The 20,892-nt window shown below is 40.1% G+C and overlaps 1 protein-coding gene across 1 annotated transcript in view; it reads right to left on the bottom strand.

Moving 5' to 3' along the window:
• LOC124140750 overlaps positions 1 to 20,649 on the bottom strand; it is a 39,554-nt gene extending 18,905 nt beyond the window's left edge. Inside the window, exons 1-7 of the mRNA XM_046508468.2 lie at positions 20,503 to 20,649; positions 12,795 to 12,900; positions 11,771 to 12,018; positions 9,385 to 9,556; positions 5,944 to 6,191; positions 2,094 to 2,283; positions 1,460 to 1,591 (exon numbers count right to left, since the gene is read on the bottom strand). Of these exons, the coding sequence (XP_046364424.2) occupies positions 1,460 to 1,591; positions 2,094 to 2,283; positions 5,944 to 6,191; positions 9,385 to 9,556; positions 11,771 to 12,018; positions 12,795 to 12,900; positions 20,503 to 20,649 (1,243 nt within the window). The remainder of the gene's footprint in view (positions 1 to 1,459; positions 1,592 to 2,093; positions 2,284 to 5,943; positions 6,192 to 9,384; positions 9,557 to 11,770; positions 12,019 to 12,794; positions 12,901 to 20,502) is intronic.
• Between the last annotated feature and the right edge of the window lie 243 nt (positions 20,650 to 20,892).

The raw sequence follows: 20,892 nt of genomic DNA, 5'->3' as shown, positions 1-20,892 counted from the left end.
AAACCTGACCACCCGATCCCGTTAGTCGCCTTTTACGACAAGCAAAATCATATAGGTCAGTCTATTAAAATGTACACTTGACATAATATCAGCTGATCATGTGAATGAGTCTTGTTTATCATCATGATCTTAGAAGATAACACAGTCCCCATCGAAAGTGGAGTACCGTATTTGATGTAATAAGCGCCCACAGCGATATTTGCTATTGGCTAGTGAACAATCCCAATTAGCACCCCTTCCGATTGATCAATGTACACAAGACTTTTTTATTCGTGTATAATACGCACTCTTGTGTTATATGCACCCTTAATTATGGGCAATTAAATTCTGGAAAATATATCTGTCATGTATGATACGCACATACTTCTCTTTTGTATCATTTCAGGCTATCAGCCTAAACTACAAAATTTACAATCTTTCAGAGTCCCCTATTTCTAATTTTGAGAGCGCCCCGGGCGCTTATTACAGCGAATACGGTATATAGATATAAGACCGTGAATGGTAGACGTTCATCTCTAAACACAACTGAAATGTCTCATGTGACAAGAGTTTTGAATAAATTACTGAAAGTTGAACTCTTTCAAAATGGGTTGACAAATGTGCTGACTAACTGATAAATGCTAGTGAAACTTGACCCTTGCCACATTTCTACAGACTCAGATGGCCAGATATTGGCTGAGGTCAAGGTCAAGCTATCAACAAGTTATTGCATGTAAAATTTAAAAGGATAAAATATTATGCATCATTTGACCACCCTGTAAACTTTCATTGGTCAAGGGTATTCAGGTGTACGTTAACAGGTCATTAAGACATAGTTTTCAGCCTTGGAAGAATTCTGTGAGAAAAACTGCAGTGATCTCCCTTTATCTGCAGTGATCTCCCTTTATATGCAGGTTTACATTTTGCAAAGGAAAATACACCCGTCTTATTGTGCTAGTAACAGCTGAGAAAATTTCATAAATTTAATTAAATATCTGAAAATAGAATTTCAAAATTTTACCCAAAGTTAGGTGGATTGAAGTACAAAAGCAAAAATACCAAGTAAAGAATTGAGATGCCTACAAGGACAAAAAATGGAATATCATTTTCAAAGGACTACTTTTTGTGAAATCCTTTTGTGTAAGATGGAAGACACAGCTAAATAAAAGGTTAATACCTTTTAATTGAAGATGACTAATTTGTAATGATTTGGAATATTTTTTTCTTTTCTCCTCCGCAACTACTTAAATGACTTAAGGCTGATACAGTACTCAATATAATGTGATAATACATACATCTTATAACACTTAAACTTTCAAATAGCAAGACAATTTCAACTTATGTTTATCAAACTTAAAGATTGCATAACCTAATTGTCCTAAATCAACATAAATGAAACTGGCAGAACTAGAATTCACTTCCAGCCTTACGTCTTGTACAAGTTACAGTTTCTGCATATTCACGTCACTTCTGCCCCTACCCTTAGATTTCTTCACACAGCAGAAGACCACAGGCACCAGGATGACTATAATGGCCCCAACCACAATCAGCGCGATCACCCACCACGACAGGCCGCCATCTGGCTTGGGCTCATCAGGAAATACTGTACTACCTGAAGATATACAATACAGAGCGCCATAATGAGGACAGTCTTGTTCTGCAGGAGAGAGAGAGAGTGATTGACTCATTGATTGATTGATTCATTCATTGAGATTGAGTGAGTGAGTGAGTGGTTTGTTTGTTGTTTAACGCCGCACTCAGCAATATTCCAGCTATATGACAGTGGTCGGTAAATAACGGGATCAGGTGGTCAGGCTCGCTGACTTGGTTGATGCATGTCATCGATCCCAATTGCGTGGGTCGATGCTCATGATATCAAACCAACCAACCAACCACTCACTCACTCAGTGAGTGATTGTGGAGTAAAATATAAAATCTGGATGGATAAACTGTAGGATAAAGTAGTTGAGATGAGATGAAGGGCCCATGTAGTAGCAGTGACATCAAAGTTGAAACACGACATTCACCGTTCACTTCAAGAACAATTAGTTAATCTGGCATTCCACCTCTCCATACATTTCCAAATTTTATCAACATTTTGAAAAAGTACACACTTGTTGGTCCCTTATAGTTGCCGGTAGTGGTTTCTGAATTCTGACCTGAAACACCGTCCTTGACATTGACGGTGAAGAGGTCAGCTGGCTCCAGTGATGCAGTAAGGGTGGCCTCCCGCGTCAGCTCCAGTGTGAGGTAGCTCCCCTTGGAACACCACATCTTGGGCTCACTGCTTGTGCAGCTGTATGTCTGTTGAAGAAATATTTCACCTGTCATTGAACAGTATTACTCATTAGTATTAGGTGACAGAGACAAAGAACTCGCAAAAATAGACTAACATTTAGTCTCTGAAATCTTATATTACACAATATCCTTCTTGATATAAAAAAAAATTCCCTATGTTGGCTAGACTTGCTTTTGTATGCATTTCTAGATTATTTTTTTAAATAAAATAAATATATTCCACGGTCATGGTGCAGGACTAGGATAGCCACAGAGACACATATTATACTTTAATCAATGTATGACATCTCCAACTCAGGGAAAGCCAGAGACATGCTATACCCTAATCAATGTATGACATCTCCAACTCAGGGAAAGCCAGAGACATACTATACCCTAATTAAAGTATGACACCTCCAACTCAGGGATAGCCACAGAGACACATATACTTCAATCAATGTATGACACTTCCAACTCAGGGATAGCCAGAGACAAGCTATACCCTAATCAATGTATGACACCTCCAACTCAGGGATAGCCACAGAGACACATATTATACTTCAATCAATGTATGACACCTCCAACTCAGGGATAGCCACAGAGACACATATTATACTTCAATCAAAGTATGACACCTCCAACTCAGGGATAGCCGAATACACACATATACTTCAATCAATGTATGACACTTCCAACTCAGGGATATCCAGAGACATGCTATACCCTTATCAAAGTATGATACCTCCAACTCAGGGATATCCAGAGACATGCTATACCCTTATCAAAGTATGACACCTCCAACTCAGGGATATCCAGAGACATGCTATACCCTAATCAAAGTATGACACCTCCAACTCAGGGATATCCAGAGACATGCTATACCCTAATCAAAGTATGACACCTCCAACTCAGGGATAGCCAGAGACATGCTATACTCTAATCAAAGTATGACACCTCCAACTCAGGGATAGCCGAATACACACATATACTTCAATCAGTGTATGACACTTCCAACTCAGGGATATCCAGAGACATGCTATACCCTTATCAAAGTATGACACCTCCAACTCAGGGATATCCAGAGACATGCTATACCCTAATCAAGTATGACACCTCCAACTCAGGGATGGCCACAGAGACACATATACTTCAATCAATGTATGACACTTCCAACTCAGGGATATCCAGAGACATGCTATACCCTAATCAAAGTATCACACCTCCAACTCAGGGATAGCCAGAGACATGCTATACCCTAATCAAAGTATGACACCTCCAACTCAGGGATAGCCACAGAGACACATATACTTCAATCAAAGTATGACACCTCCAACTCAGGGATAGCCAGACACATGCTATACCCTAATCAAAGTATGACACCTCCAACTCAGGGATAGCCACAGAGACACATATACTTCAATCAAAGTATGACACCTCCAACTCAGGGATAGCCAGAGACATGCTATACCCTAATCAAAGTATGACACCTCCAACTCAGGGATAGCCAGAGACATATTATACCCTAATCAAAGTATGACACCTCCAATTTAAGGAAAGCCAGAGACATACTATACCCTATTCAAAGTATGACACTTCCAACTCAGGGAAAGCCAGAGACATACTATACCCTAATCAAAGTATGACACCTCCAACTTAGGGAAAGCCAAAGACATACTATACCCTGATCAAAGTATGACACCTCTAACTCAGGGATAGCCAGAGACATGCTATACCCTAATCAAAGTATGACACCTCCAACTTAGGGAAAGCCAAAGACATGCTATACCCTAATCAAAGTATGACACCTCCAACTTGGGGAAAGCCTAATTATTGTTGTCTTTTCCTCCCAAAACATGTGAGGGAGGTCCTTCCCATATTATTGAAAACTAAGTTCAATTTATTCTGAGGATATGAGTTTTAAATCTCATAAAATCCAAGGGAAACATTTAAACCAAATTATAAACAGACTTTGGAACTTAACATGTTAAAATACTGTTTAAATGATGAATATCTCAACAAATGTTGACGTCAGTTGCTCAAAAAAAGGACCTCAGAGAAGATGTTTACAGCATCCAAATTGCACTCTGACAGTATTACGTGAACATTTTACAGACAAGGCTGAGTAGGAGCCAAAAGAAGCTTTTTCAATATGGCCGCCAGGGCAGCCATATTGACAATATGATTCAATCCTCTTCAACAAAACCAGGCAGGTATGATGAAGCTGATGAAGTTTCAGCCTCATGTGCCCCCTGATTTCTGAGAAGATGTTGTTGACACAGGGCATGACATGTTCTCACTTGAATTTTAGGTGAGCTAAGAATCGTCATCATCATCGTCATCATCATCATCATCATCATCATCATCATTATGACAACAATTAGCATGTGATGCAGGCAACACCACCACCACAATCACCACCACCACCACAATCACCACCACCACCACAATCACCACCACCACCATCATTATAGTGACAACAATTATTATGTGATGCAGGCAACACCACCACCACAATCACCACCACCACCACCACAATCACCACCACCACCACCACCACCACAATCACCACCACCACCACCACCACAATCACCACCACCACCACAATCACCACAACCACAATCACCACCACCACAATCATTATAGTGACAACAATTAGCATGTGATGCAGGCAACACCACCACCACAATCACCACCACCACCACCACAATCACCACCACCACCACCACAATCACCACCACCACCACCACCACCACAATCACCACAACCACAATCACCACCACCACCACAATCACCACAACCACAATCACCACCACCACAATCATTATAGTGACAACAATTAGCATGTGATGCAGGCAACACCACCACCACAATCACCACCACCACCACCACAATCACCACCACCACCACCACCACCACAATCACCACCACCACCACCACCACCACAATCACCACAACCACAATCACCACCACCACCATCATTATAGTGACAACAATTAGCATGTGATGCAGGCAACACCACCACCACAATCACCACCACCACCACCACAATCACCACCACCACCACCACAATCACCACCACCACCACAATCACCACAATCACAACCACCACCATAATCACCACAATCACAACCACCACCACCACCATAATAACCACCACCACAATCACAACCACCACCATCACTATAATGACAACAATTAGCATGTGATGCAGGCAACACCACCACCACAATCACAACCACCAACACAATCACCACCATCACCACCACCACAATCACCACCACCACAATCACCACCATCACAATCACCACAACCACCACCACAACCACCACCACAATCACCACCACCACAATCACCACCATCACAATCACCACCACCACAATCACCACCACCACCACAATCACCACCATCACAATCACCACCACAATCACAATCACCACCACCACAATCACCACCACCACCACAATCACCACCACCACAATCACCACCACAATCACAATCACCACCACCACAATCACCACCACCACCACCACAATCACCACCACCACCACCACAATCACCACCACCACCACCACAATCACCACCACCACCACCACAATCACCACCACCATAATAACCACCACCACAATCACCACCACCACCATCATCATCATCATCATCATCATCATCATCACAATTATCAAAACTTACATGGGACTCAGCAAATGTTGTGAGATTTCCATCTAAGACTTTCAGCTTGTAGTTGCAGTACTGCTCCTTTTGCAGGTACTGCAGACACACCGTCTTATTCTTGTCTTCTCCAGTGTATTTGAAAACCGCTTGACACACTCCAGGCAGATCAGCTGTGCGGTCAGCATGGCGATTCATAACAACAACTGTCTGACTTTCATCCACCTCCCTCCTTCCACTGACAGCTCCACAGTCCGTATCCATGTAAACTGTAACCATAGTAACAGTGAGTGAATGTTGCTTTACACCAATCGAGTCAATTGGGCAGGAAAACTAGAGGTCCATGGCATGAACAGAAATCTGCAGGGCAGGTGATCATGACAAACAATCAGCCAGGGCCCTGCGCTAAGATGATCAGAACTTCCATACCTTAACACTGGCTTACGACATACATGGTGCTAAGATGATCAGAACTTCCATACCTAAACACTGACTTACGACATACATGGTGCTAAGATGATCAGAACTTCCATACTTTAACACTGACTTACCACATACATGGTGCTAAGATGATCAGAACTTCCATACCTAAACACTGACTTACGACATACATGGTGCTAAGATGATCAGAACTTCCATACCTTAACACTGACTTACGACATACATGGTGCTAAGATGATCAGAACTTCCATACTTTAACACTGACTTACCACATACATGGTGCCAAGATGATCAGAACTTCCATACTTTAACACTGACTTACGACATACATGGTGCTAAGATGACCAGAACTTCCATACCCTTAACATTGACTTACGACATACATGGTGCTAAGATGATCAGAACTTCCATACTTTAACACTGACTTACGACATACATGGTGCTAAGATGATCAGAACTTCCATACCTTAACACTGACTTATGACATACATGGTGCCAAGATGATCAGAACTTCCATACCTTAACACTGACTTACGACATACATGGTGCCAAGATGACCAGAACTTCCATACCTTAACACTGACTTACGACATACATGGTGCTAAGATGATCAGAACTTCCATACTTTAACACTGACTTACGACATACATGGTGCCAAGATGACGAGAACTTCCATACTTTAACACTGACATACATGGTGCCAAGATGATCAGAACTTCCATACTTTAACACTGACATACATGGTGCCAAGATGATCAGAACTTCCATACCTTAACACTGACTTACGACATACATGGTGCTAAGATGATCAGAACTTCCATACTTTAACACTGACTTACCACATACATGGTGCCAAGATGATCAGAACTTCCATACCTTAACACTGACTTACGACATACATGGTGCCAAGATGATCAGAACTTCCATACTTTAACACTGACTTACCACATACATGGTGCCAAGATGATCAGAACTTCCATACTTTAACACTGACTTACGACATACATGGTGCTAAGATGATCAGAACTTCCATACTTTAACACTGACTTACCACATACATGGTGCCAAGATGATCAGAACTTCCATACCTTAACACTGACTTACGACATACATGGTGCCAAGATGATCAGAACTTCCATACTTTAACACTGACTTACGACATACATGGTGCCAAGATGATCAGAACTTCCATACTTTAACACTGACTTACGACATACATGGTGCTAAGATGATCAGAACTTCCATACTTTAACACTGACTTACCACATACATGGTGCCAAGATGATCAGAACTTCCATACCTTAACACTGACTTACGACATACATGGTGCCAAGATGATCAGAACTTCCATACTTCAACACTGACTTACCACATACATGGTGCCAAGATGATCAGAACTTCCATACCTTAACACTGACTTACGACATACATGGTGCTAAGATGATCAGAACTTCCATACTTTAACACTGACTTACCACATACATGGTGCTAAGATGATCAGAACTTCCATACTTTAACACTGACTTACCACATACATGGTGCTAAGATGATCAGAACTTTCATACCTTAACACTGACTTACGACATACATGATGCCAAGATGATCAGAACTTTCATACCTTAACACTGACTTACGACATACATGGTGCTAAGATGATCAGAACTTCCATACCTTAACACTGACTTATGACATACATGGTGCTAAGATGATCAGAACTTCCATACTTTAACACTGACTTATGACATATTTGGTGCCAAGATGATCAGAACTTCCATACCTTAACACTGACTTACGACATACATGGTGCCAAGATGATCAGAACTTCCATACTTTAACACTGACTTACGACATACATGGTGCCAAGATGATCAGAACTTCCATACTTTAACACTGACTTATGACATACATGGTGCCAAGATGATAAGAACTTCCATACCTTAACACTGACTTACGACATACATGGTGCCAAGATGATCAGAACTTCCATACCTTAACACTGACTTATGACATACATGGTGCCAAGATGATCAGAACTTCCATACCTTAACACTGACTTACGACATACATGGTGCTAAGAGGATCGTAACTCCCATACCTTAACACTGACTTATGACAGCCCAGGTGCTAAGATAACCGGAACTCCTTTTCTTTAACACTGACTTACGACATACATTGTGCTAAGATGATCGTTACTCTCATACCTTAACACTGACTTAGGACAGACGTTGTGCTAAGACTATTGTTACCCTCATACTTTAACACTGACTTACGACATACATTGTGCTAAGACTATTGTAACTCTCATACTTTAACACTGACTTGCGACAGACATTGTGCTAAGACTATTGTAACTCTCATACTTTAACACTGACATATGACAGACATTGTGCTAAGACTATTGTAACTCTCATACTTTAACACTGACATATGACAGACATTGTGCTAAGACTATTGTAACTCTCATACTTTAACACTGACATATGACAGACATTGTGCTAAGACTATTGTAACTCTCATACTTTAACACTGACATATGACAGACATTGTGCTAAGACTATTGTAACTCTCATACTTTAACACTGACTTATGACATACATTGTGCTAAGACTATTGTAACTCTCATACGTTAACACTAACTAACGACAGACGTTGTGCTTAGACTATTGTAACTCTGATACTTAAACACTGACTTATGACAGACATTGTGCTAAGACTATTGTAACTCTCATACTTTAACACTGACTTACGACAGACAGTTTAACATCTCACTCAGCTATATGACAGCGGTCTGTAAATAATTGAGTCTGGACCAGACAATCCAGTGATTGACATGAGCATCGATCTACGCAACTGGGATACGATGACATGCCTTAACCACCCGATCCCCTTAGTCGCCTTTTACGACAAGCATCGTTGCCTCTTACGACAAGCATCGTCGCCTCTTACGCATTCAGCATATACCCCTCTACTCACGCTGCCAGTGTTCAGTGCAGTGTTCAGCTCATCCGTGCCTCTACTCACCAGTTCTTCGGCTTCCATGCATGTTCCGGACTTTGATGTTGATGTCGATATCCTTGATGCTGGCTATGGCGCCGCCGGTAACATTCGGTTTCAAGGCCAAGGATGCGTATCGACCAGTTGTACAGATTTCCATTGGCACCGAAAAGGTATCGCTAGTATCATCACTGAACACCTGTGTCCAAGATAACTACTCATAAGATCTTGTTAAAATAATGAAGTAGCTCATCGAGACATGTTTGCCAACAATACAACTGTTTTGTAACAGGTGAGGTGAAATCGTGTCCGTGTGTGTGTGTTAGTGTGTGTGTTAGTGTGTGTGTGCGTGCGTGCGCTCGTGCGTGTGCGTGTGCGTGTGCGTGTGCGTGTAGGTGGTAGGGCTGAAATGATATCCCAGGACACCGATGCATCGCGAGTCACTCCACACGATGCGGTGCGAGATTTGTCAGGTGCTGATACTCGATTTTTCACGATACGTTTTTTTAAATAAACTTTTATCACACATATATTTTAAATGTGTTTTAAATTAATTTCAAATTCAAACCGAGTCATAAAATCATAGGGAAATAGAGCAGCTATGCTTGCTTTGTATATCAGTAGCAGTTCAACTTCAAGCAGATTGGCTGAGCGGTCTCTAACTCAAACATGTCAGAAAAACAGACGCTTGTCCTTTGTTGAGAAACCACCAGGGACTTACTGTGAAAATGACATGATGGTTACTGGTACTTATCTAGTCCAATGTGGGACTGTTACTTTTCTGTTTGCTAGCCATTACATGGAAATGGCAGATGATTCATTAAGTTGATAAATAAAATACGCATTACAATATATATTTTATGACTCATGAACATTCATTCACTTTCCTTTTATTTTTTCATTTTAATAAACTAAGTTCAATTCTTTTATCCCTTGTCTTCTCTCGTCACTATGTGCATCATAGCGTATCGAGATACGTATCGTATCCTGACCTCGGTATATCGTTGCAGCCCTGGTAGGTGTGTGTGTGGCTGCTTGTACCAGCTCGAATAAATAATATAATGCCCGTTTTATAGTACGGACTGACGATAATAATGGTATCACGATACACTACATCAATCGTAAGAAATGATGAAATCACTGAAATACAGCTCTAAAACCTCTTCCTTCATATATTTATTTATTGTTATCTCAAACACTTTAACAAAGAAAACCACAAGAAAAAAACAGTATTAAATGAAGTGAGTGAGTGAGTATGGTTTTACGCCGCTTTTAGCAATATTCCAGCAATATCAGGGCGGGGGACACCAGAAATGGGCTTCACACATTGTACCCATGTCTGTAATCGAACCCGGGTCTTCGGCGTGACGAGCGAACGCTTTCACCACTAGGCTACCCGACCGCCCCTATCAAATGAAGGGATGTTATTAAATGTAACAGTTTGTCAGCGCGTCCTCGGCGACCACATTCTTTTGTTCCACCATGCTTACACTAGTTACAGGTGGCGCTATGCTACTTCTTCAAATACCGTATTCGCCGTAATGAGCGCCCCGCTATAATAAGCGCCCACGGCGATATTTGCAAATATATTGGCAAGTGAACAATCCTAATTAGCACCCCTTCCGATTGATCAATGTACACAAGACTTATGATACGCCCTTGTGTGTTCTATGCACCCTTTATGGGCAATTATATTCTGAAAAAATAGATCTGTCGTATATAAACAGTCAGGCCGTTAGCATAAACCACGAAATTTATCTTTCAACTGTGTTTTTTTCCCACCAAAATAATATTCTAATAAGAGCCCCCTATTTCTAATTTTGTGAGCGCCCTAGGCGCTTATTACGTCGATTACGGCATGGGAGGTAACTCTACTGCTACAGTTGCTGGAAGGTTGGAGACTGTGGCATGACACAACAAAGACACAAATACATACTAGGGCTGGGACGAGTCCAAATTTACTACCCAGGTACCCACCCCCCTATTACCCTACCCTACCCTACCCGGGTACCCACCCCCCTATTACCCTACCCTACTCTACCCTACCTGGGTACCCACTAGAGGTCTCTGGAGATGTCTCAAAATGTCCTATTGGGAATGTTTTTAGCATAGCCCTGACAAAACGTATTTAGATACATGTATTAAACAATCTGGTCATGCATACACTGAAGGTGACTTAATTTACACGTTTGTTCAACCATATGAAAAGTCAGAAGGAATGGGTGCCTAGTAAGAAAGAAAAGCGAACATTAGTGACTTATAGTGTAATCACAGAGTTTTGGATAATTTTAGTCATTAAACAATGTATCACGTGACTAACCACGGGTCCAGGTAGTCCTGTGGCTTCCCGGGTCCTACTCTGTACCCACCCGCCCCGGGTACCCGAGTTACCCCTCCCAGCCCTAATACATACCCTATTTGGTGTGTTGCCAGCTGCTTCTTGGGCATCATAGTAGTTGAGCTTCAAATCCCTGTTCTTGAAGTAAAGTTGGTCGATTTGTAGACACAAAGCGTCATCCGGCCCTGAGGCCCTGAAGAGGATCTCACAGGCTGAGAAGGAGTTGGAAGCCATTTCAGGATTACGTTCTGCTTGGACGGTCACCTGGCTGGTATAGTCCACAGTGTTCGTTTGAGCGCAGTTGGCAAAAGTGTCAAAATACACTGAAATTAAGATAAGAAGAATCACCTCTCTGACCTCCTTGCTCCACAAATTGTCTACTCTGGTCAAGTGAAAGCAATCGTCTCTCAGTTCCACCCCACAGACTCAAAACACCGCCTCATAGAACATTCTCTGACATTGTTTCCAGTTGTGTGAAACTCCCTCCCTCTTCATGTCTACTGTCTAGAGTTGAATCTCTGTCCCAGTCTCGAAACCTCTAGAGCTAACCTTCAAACCTTCCTTTTTGAAGCTGCTATATCAATGGTTCAAACCTCATTTCTATCTATTTTTCGTATTCTTTTTAAATGCAATTTCAATGCATAATTTTACATTCATTATTCCTCCTTTTAGCATTTTGAGCAGCCATTCTCGTCTGTGCATAAATACAAGCTTTATTATTATTATCATGATTACAGAGTTCGTTTGACTGCAGTGAGGAAAAAATTGACGAAATACACTGAAATTAACATAAACCACTGTAGGTAGTAAATTGCAAGGTCGTAAATTGCAAGGTCATAAATTGCAAGGTCGTAAATTGCAAGGTCGTAAATTGCAAGGTCATAAATTGCAAGGTCATAAATTGCAAGGGCATAAATTGAAAAGTCATAAGTTACATTGACAGTCATGTCATCAGTGCTGTTTATGAAACTAATCATGACAGAAAAGCGTGCCTTGTTGTCATCGTTGACAAACACTGGCTTTCCATAAAAGGAAATATTCCTTCTCACAACAAGCATAATCTCAGATGACAGTTTCAGTTGTATTGGGGCCTACATACCATCCTTGTCCTCGGCAGCACAGGACAGTGCCATCACAAGCAGAAGCACTCTGCCTCGACTCAGATACCTCATTGAGTTCATTGCTGTTTTGTGTACAAATTGGGTCTGAAAAAGATAATAGCAAGGCATGAGTAACATCCGACTCATTGATAAATAGTAGTGTTAGTACTGTTAACCCAAATTGTTTCCATGGAAACACAAGAAATTAAACAAAATAATTGAAAAATATGAAAAGACAATGGTTGAGCCAGTTGGGTCTGACAAAATATCAAATCAAGGCATGAGTAACATCGGACTCATTGATCAATAGTAGTGTTAACTAGGGCTGTTACGATTCACTCGCATATTCGGTGAATTGAACTGTATCCATTCATGAATTGATTCATTATTCGTGGTCACTGGACTTGAATATTTATGAGGATGCAGTCATGAGCATTTACATACACTGACCCTTAAAAAATTCATAAGATCCTGTTACATGCATAGATTTCTTCAAAAACAACAGTCTTTTATATTTAATTTGACAGTATTTTAGTCACTTCATGGTCATTGTCGCCTTTGAGCAGATACTAGTACCTGGATAAGTGCAGTGTATAAATGAATAAAATAATTAACAAACCATGTCAAATAATTAATTTTGTTATTGTTTCACTGAATATCATAAATAATAGATCAACTGCTGACTTGTTATTGCATTCTTGAATAAATATTCGTATTCGTTACCCAATATTCTTATTCGTTACCCTATAATCATGATACGGATCGTATTCGCCTTATAGTGTATTTGTTGCAGCACTAGTGTCAACCCCAAGCAATAGATACAGGGTTAGAAATAATTTGTATCACTTCTGCTCTAGAGTTGCCACTTTCCTAAAAGCAGTCGTCAAAAGGAAATGTAACAAGTCAGAGGTGAGGTGAACGTCGCGTCCAAGATTATTCCACTTATATAGCACCGTGCATGCACGTGTGTGTGTGGCTGCTTGTACTAGTCCGGACTGATGCCGATTTATAGTGCCAGCTCACTGAGATACCATGCCGCAGTTTAACATGAATACCCCACTCAGACACAGTATACTGACTCTGAGCCGACCAGTCCTTGTTTTAGCCCCTTAATGCAGAGCGCCAGACAGGGCAACAACAAGTACCATCTTTTAACGTCTTTTGGTATGTCGCGGCCGGGGATCGAACCCCGGACCTTCCCCTCTCCGGGCGGACGCTCTACCACAAGACCATGGAGACGGTCGTAACAAGTTAGAAGACGCTGCAGTTCCCTGTATTTAAATATCTACAGTAACAACTAATGGTTTATGTAAAATATATATAGTAACGACTAGTTGTGAATACTCTCCGATGTCAAAGGCTGGAACTCTGTATTTAGAGGAGTAGATCAGGGCCCACTTGCACAAAGCGAAATCATCTTAGTGCTACGACTATTGTAAGCCTATGTTAAAGTATGGGAGTTACGATCGTCTTAGCGCTAAGATCGCTTTGTGCAAGCGGGCCCAGGGCTACATACTTTCATCTGGCTGCTCAGGGGATCACTGAAGTTGATCATTGTTGATTAAACTCTTGACCTCGCCATGGTAACAGGGACTTTCTCAAAATGTTGCCGCTGTCATTTACTTAAGTTATAACATATTCAGCCTCAATTGGACGACAAACGTTGAGAAAACACAAGGGGACCTTTTTTTCCCACTTAACAAATTCTGGTCATGTACAGTTTTGAAAACTTTTAAATATTGGTATGAAAAGTACCAGACAAGTTCAATTGGCTGACAACAAACATTTTTTCTTTTTTACACATGCAAGTTTTGGATGTCTGACATCTCTAGACAAGGGAGTTAACTGACTTTAAAAGTCCAGTTTCCACCCTCGCAGAACTAGACTGGAATTTCTGGAATTGTTGCTCCACCAGTGGCTATTACGAGTTATGTCCCTTCAATGTCCCTCCTACTGACCAACAGATTCCACCTCTCATGTCTCTTGCACAAACAAAATGGCATCGCCCAGTCAAGACAATTTCACTGATAAAAAAATTCTTTATTGTAATAAAATGGGTTTTACCTCGCAAAGTGCATCAAATCACTTTACCACCTTGATTGAAAACATGAAAAGATATGGAAAACATCTTTTGACGCTGAAAACCTTTAGTCCTGCCAAAATATAACTCTATACTTCCACCCCAGTATTTTAAGTCAGTTAACTCCCTTGCCTCGGGAAGATGGTCTGACATGATCAAACTGGACAAGTATTGTGTAAATCTGTAAATCTTATAAAAAAATAAATTAACAAGTAGTTGTAATTTGGAGAGTTTGACAATTTTACATTGAGATACATAACATCATTTTCAATTTCTGTATGACCAGCTTTAAGTTGAGAATTGTATTGTTCTTTATAAGTTGTCAACCAATCTTGTTTTGAACCCTTTGTGTGAGCCGATGTACCCTTTGTGAGAGCTGATGTACCCTTTGTGTAAGCCGATGTACCCTTTGTGTGAGCCTATGTACCAGCATCATGCCCTATGCCCCAAGGGATCTGCTGACAACAAATTTATCTCACCAATATTCATTCATGCAGGTCTGGAATATATGTCCACACTTTCATGTTAGCGAAACTCATAGTAATGATGCAAACGCCCAAGGCGCTCTCAAAATTAGAAATAGGGGGCTCTTATCAGAATATAATTTTAGTGAGAGAAAAAAACAGAATTGAAAGATTGTAAATTTAATGGCTTATGCTGACAGCCTAAATGATACAAAAGAACAGTCTGTGCGTATTATACACGACAGATATATTTTCCAGAATTTAATTGCCCATAATTAAGGGTGCATATAACACACGAGTGCGTATTATACACGAATAAATATGTCTTGTGTACATTGATCAATTGGAAGAGGTGCTAATTGGGATTGTTCACTGGCCAATATATTAACAAATGTGGCCGTGGGCGCTTATTAGAGCGGGACGCTAATTACGTTGAATACGGTACTTCCCTTTACAGAATGCATTTCAGGAACTCAACGATACTAATGAGAGATAAACAGGTTATGTAAGATGCATTCCGATTGATTTCTCACTGGGTTACATGAAATTTCAGGGCTCCAGATAACTTTTTTAAGAATTTTAGTTTTTACTCTAGGGTTTCTATTTTAATTGGGTTATCACATTTTTCATTGGGTAACAAATATTTTTTCACTCATCTATTCATCACACTATTGGGTACTTCCCAAAATTAGTGAACATTTTAAGATTTTTAAAAAATGAAATAATGTTTTAGATGTATATAATTGTTCTAAATAAATAGGCTTGACTCGTAAAGTAAATTAGCTCGTAATTGTGTTCCGACAATTAGCTCCTTTGTACGCAAGCTGAAAAATCTTCATTGGGTATTTACGCATGCTGTTTTCATAATTTGAGTCTTTAATTAAATGCATGTGATTCTGTACGCAAGAAATTAAAAGTAATTGGGTTTTGAATATTTTGGGGGGGTATTTTAGGCAAATACGCTGCTTATCTGTAGCTCTGAAATTTGTACCCTGCCTGAAAGAGGGTAATATAAGGTTATATGGTAAATAATTACCTGCTCTTTTACCAATCAGAAGCTAGTATTTAAATGTTAGGGAAGATATACCATGTATGTGTCCAGTATATCAATGGTTTCATAAATAAAATAAATCATCAAAAGGTTCTGTGTAAGAAACATAATGATTCTAAGTGTACCCTTCCATCACCAGGGACTAACCATGCTAACGTTAACCATTTCATTATCATATTATCCATGTCACTGGCTCACTAATACAAGGATATTGAAATATGAACTCTGTTAAGTGTTGTAACAGGCCTCAAAGTTCCTACTGAAATGGTCGACAATGCGACCGATTATTCAATTTATCTACTGTCTAAATTCAGACATAACCAAATGACTACCTTGAAAATATCTTGTGCCGACTAAATTCTATTGCTACACATATGAAGACACCAAAATAAATAAAGGCTGATCTTGGAAAACACGCCTGCTAATAATTGTCTCGCAAGTAATTCCTCCTAAAGTCAACAATCATGATGAACCAAAATACATAAATGTTAATGTAATTAGTACATATCTATATAATCTAGTAACCATGGTAACATAAACTGCATCATTGTTCAACAATGAAGTACAGTTTCCACTAATAATCCATTCCAAGACTAGTGCTATGACTTGTACATAAATTAATAATATAATCTGATAATAGTTATTTGATTAAAGAACATATTAAATGCTTTTTGCTACCTACAATATGGGCTTGACCTCTTAATTTTACCACTGGCTACCTGGAAAAAAATACTTGTGGACATATGGCTACTTGGTAAAAATGTAAGTGGTTGTCTCAAACAAATGTGAACAAATTTCTTTGGTGAAGCGGTGCTGCTTATTCAGCGGTAGAAACTAACATTTTTGGTCCACTAGTCCTTATAATGATAATATATAGCAAAACCTCTAAAAATGACAAATATCTACTTGTCCTTATGATACCTTTACTATTGGGCAGATTTGAAAGGACTATAGGACTAGTGCCAATTTCTAACCCTGTTATTACTGCACAACAATGAAAAGTCGATAGCCAATCCCTTGACTAAATAGTATTAACATGTCTCTGCTGTTTTGAGATGGCCCCTGGAAGAGAACAACTTTATCCTTCATCAAATTAAGCAGGATATGAACAGGCATGATCGGGAGATCACATGACACATGACAAAACTATGTGGCAATAGGATATTAGGCAGATAAAACTGCGAACACCAACCCTTCCCTGCATGTGTACAAGAGGTGAGGTGGGGTGAAATTAGGGGTGACTATTGAGGGTTTTTGACTATTGCGATAGTGGCCCTACTATTGCGATAGTTTTCACTTGCAATTATAGCAGGCTTTAGCAGCATATATTTCAGCATTTTGACTGACACCGTCAAAATAATTATAACTTTCTGATACTATGTGTAAAGAAAACAAGAAATGAAAAGAAAACAAGTTCAAATTGACCTCTCAAAAACATTTTAATACAAAATTTCACTTCATGTAACTGGTAAAATCTTAGGTTACTGCAGTGTTTTAGCACCAATGTGAATGAATGTGATAGAATGACTAGTATTTGATCCCCCTTTTTCACGTGGACGAATATCTGGGTGCCGTCTTGTCAAGTGGTCGGTCAGATTAGTAGTATTTCCTGAATACTTTAGAATTTACCATGCCGCAGTTTAACATGAATACCCCACTCAGACACAGTATACTGACTCCGAGCCGACCAGTCCTTGTTTTAGCCCCTTAATGCTGAGCGCCAGACAGGGTAACGACTAGTACCATCTTTTAACATCTTTTGGTATGATGCGGACTGGAATTGAACCCCGGACCTTCCAATCTCTGGGCTGACACTCTACCACTAGACCACTGAGGCGGTCCCCATTGTACAGAGATAGAAATGTTTTCATTTACAAGTGTGCCACACGCACTCGATAACAACTTTGGAATTAAACTGTGCCAACAAGAATAATAATTTTTCATTCACCATCGAAATCAGGGAACATGATTTCATAATGAGCTTGATAATAAGCACTTGTAACATAGAAATTTAGACCCTTCCTTTTCATCGAGATTGATAATAAAATTTTCAGCTTCTGAATCTCCTGGGCCCACTTGCACAATGCGATCTTAGCGCTATGACTATTAAAGTATGGGAGTTACGATCATCTTAGTGCTAAGATCGCTTTGTGCAAGTGGGCCCAGGTCTACTTTGTGAAACAATCATAAAAGGAGAGCTATTGAATCCAAACTTCTTAAAACATATTAAATAGTCTCACAAAGTACATATTTACACCAAAAAAACCCAGTCATGTGTGATTTCATGGTTATCTAAAATGCAGGAAACTGCCCTGATCCCATAGCCAGCACGTATCCATATTGAAATCCCAGCTAGAGGCCTTGCTTTAGCTGTGATATCACAGGAGAGATGTCTGTATTTTGTTTCATTTATAGTACATTAATCTACACGACAATGAAGCGATTTTCCATTATTCTCGACGCATTGATGACGTTAATATTACTGTAAATATGTCTTTGTAACTAATTTGTTGATGGGCCAATGGCCTTTCATGTCTTGTTTGTTTGTTGTTAACACCACACTACGCAATATTCCAGCTATATGACTGCGGTCTGCAAATAATCGAGTCTGGACCAGACAGTCCAGTGATTGACATCATAAGCATCGATTCATGCAATTGTGATCGATGACATGTATTAACCAAGTCAGCGAGTCTGACCACCCGATCCCGTTAGTCGCCTTTCATATAATAACCCATTGAATTGAATACACAAAAGTCACATCCTGTTAAGGTCCTTGTAATGTTATTCCCTATCCTCAGAGCTCCAGAAAAGCTGCGTATCTGTGTAAAATACGCATCAGAAATGCAGAAATATGCAGTAAAACAAAATCCAAGCGTATCAAATACGCAACGAATACTACAGATATGCTACCAAAATAAAACTTGTGCGTATCATCAAAATATTGTGAAGTAACCCTGCGTATTCGATTAGCAAATCAGCAACTTATTTTGAAATTATAAATGGGCATTCCGTCACCCTTGCCAAACCCCACGATGACAGTTACATCATGATCATTTGCCATCACACTTTCGTGTGGAAGTATCATGGTATTTTTGAGTCCTTTAAAGCTCTCGAACCCACACGACACCAGTTTGCAGTGACTAGATGAATAGCGTTTTTAAATATTTAACTTAAATACCCACATGTGTAAAAACTAGCGGGTAACAGAAATTTGAATACCCAGATAGAATTACTGATACCCAATGATTTTAAAATGCATGGGTAAAATACCCACATCACCAAAAGCTTATCTGGAGCTCTGTATCCTTCCCTCTCTATTTAGAGATCGCCTTCATCATGTTCATGTAGCTAGAATATCACTGAGTGCGGCATTTAACAACAAACAAACTCTATATATAATGATGACAAATCATTCACCTACGTAATTGGTCTGTCTGTGTTGTATAGGAATAAGTGCACTACAATCCAGACCAGGCCACTCCTGTGCAGGCTGCAATGTAGTGTATACTAAAATACACTGTAGCTACTAGAAAATGCAATATAAAACTACATTAACATACGACCCCATCTGAGTCATGGTACGAACATGTCCTAGGCATGTCGCAATTTTTCCGCTTCTTTCTTCGCCATTGTTATTGATTACACAATTCTATTGTTTACTGTTAACACAACAGTGACAAAGAACTTAAGCTAGATTGAACTGGTTGAATGTTGACGTGACTTTCTATGATAGCAGGAAGGCACACGCCCCACACCAGTCTAATGACGTAATAGACACTGCCCGTGAATACATCTACTTGGGGGGGGGGGGGGGGGGGAGAGGCGACAACTGTTGAAATGACCACGTGACTATGACGACTATGAGGGGAAAAGACATGAAGTCAGTCTAAGTAATAATGTTGTTATGAGAGCTGCGATAATCGTAACGTTAAAGGCGATCAATTGTGAACTGGGGTCGTATTTAAAGCCATTAAAGTACCGATCCGGGTTCGCCAGCGGGCAGGTCCTGTTCAGTGGCTGTCAGTTGTGATTGTCACTACCGTATCTTCCTTGTTGTAAAACAAAACTACACAACACTTTCCAAAAGTAGAAATCATCATTAGTCTTACCGTTTTGATGGAAAACTGAAATCTCTTTTCCTTTCGTAACAACTCGTACTTTCGCTGAGGTGCTCTCAACTCCGCTTTGCTTCCGGAATGTATGCGCTTGCAAGCTCCAAACAGCGACTTGTTATTGAAACACATGCGTATAACCATAGGCCCACCTACGCATATCGCTGTTAGGAGTGTGGGCGATAAAATTACCTCCCTTGCACGGCATTTTGAAAATTAGTTGGGTGTGCATGTAAAGTAAAAGAGATGAATGGTAGTAAATCGAGTCTTCCGTGGTCACGAACCCAGAAAAGAAAATTGCTTCAGAACCTGTACTGTAGAACGTACAGTTATAGTCTGTCTCACAGACCCTGACACAAATATATCCAATACAGTCCCTGCAAGTTT

The sequence above is a fragment of the Haliotis rufescens genome, unplaced genomic scaffold (assembly GCF_023055435.1).
Source record: "Haliotis rufescens isolate VD_foot unplaced genomic scaffold, xgHalRufe1.0.p SCAF_60, whole genome shotgun sequence".
In the NCBI taxonomy this organism is placed as follows: domain Eukaryota; kingdom Metazoa; phylum Mollusca; class Gastropoda; order Lepetellida; family Haliotidae; genus Haliotis; species Haliotis rufescens.
The sequence above is the reverse complement of the archived record's forward strand: the minus strand, read 5'-3'. Positions and strand labels throughout refer to the sequence as shown.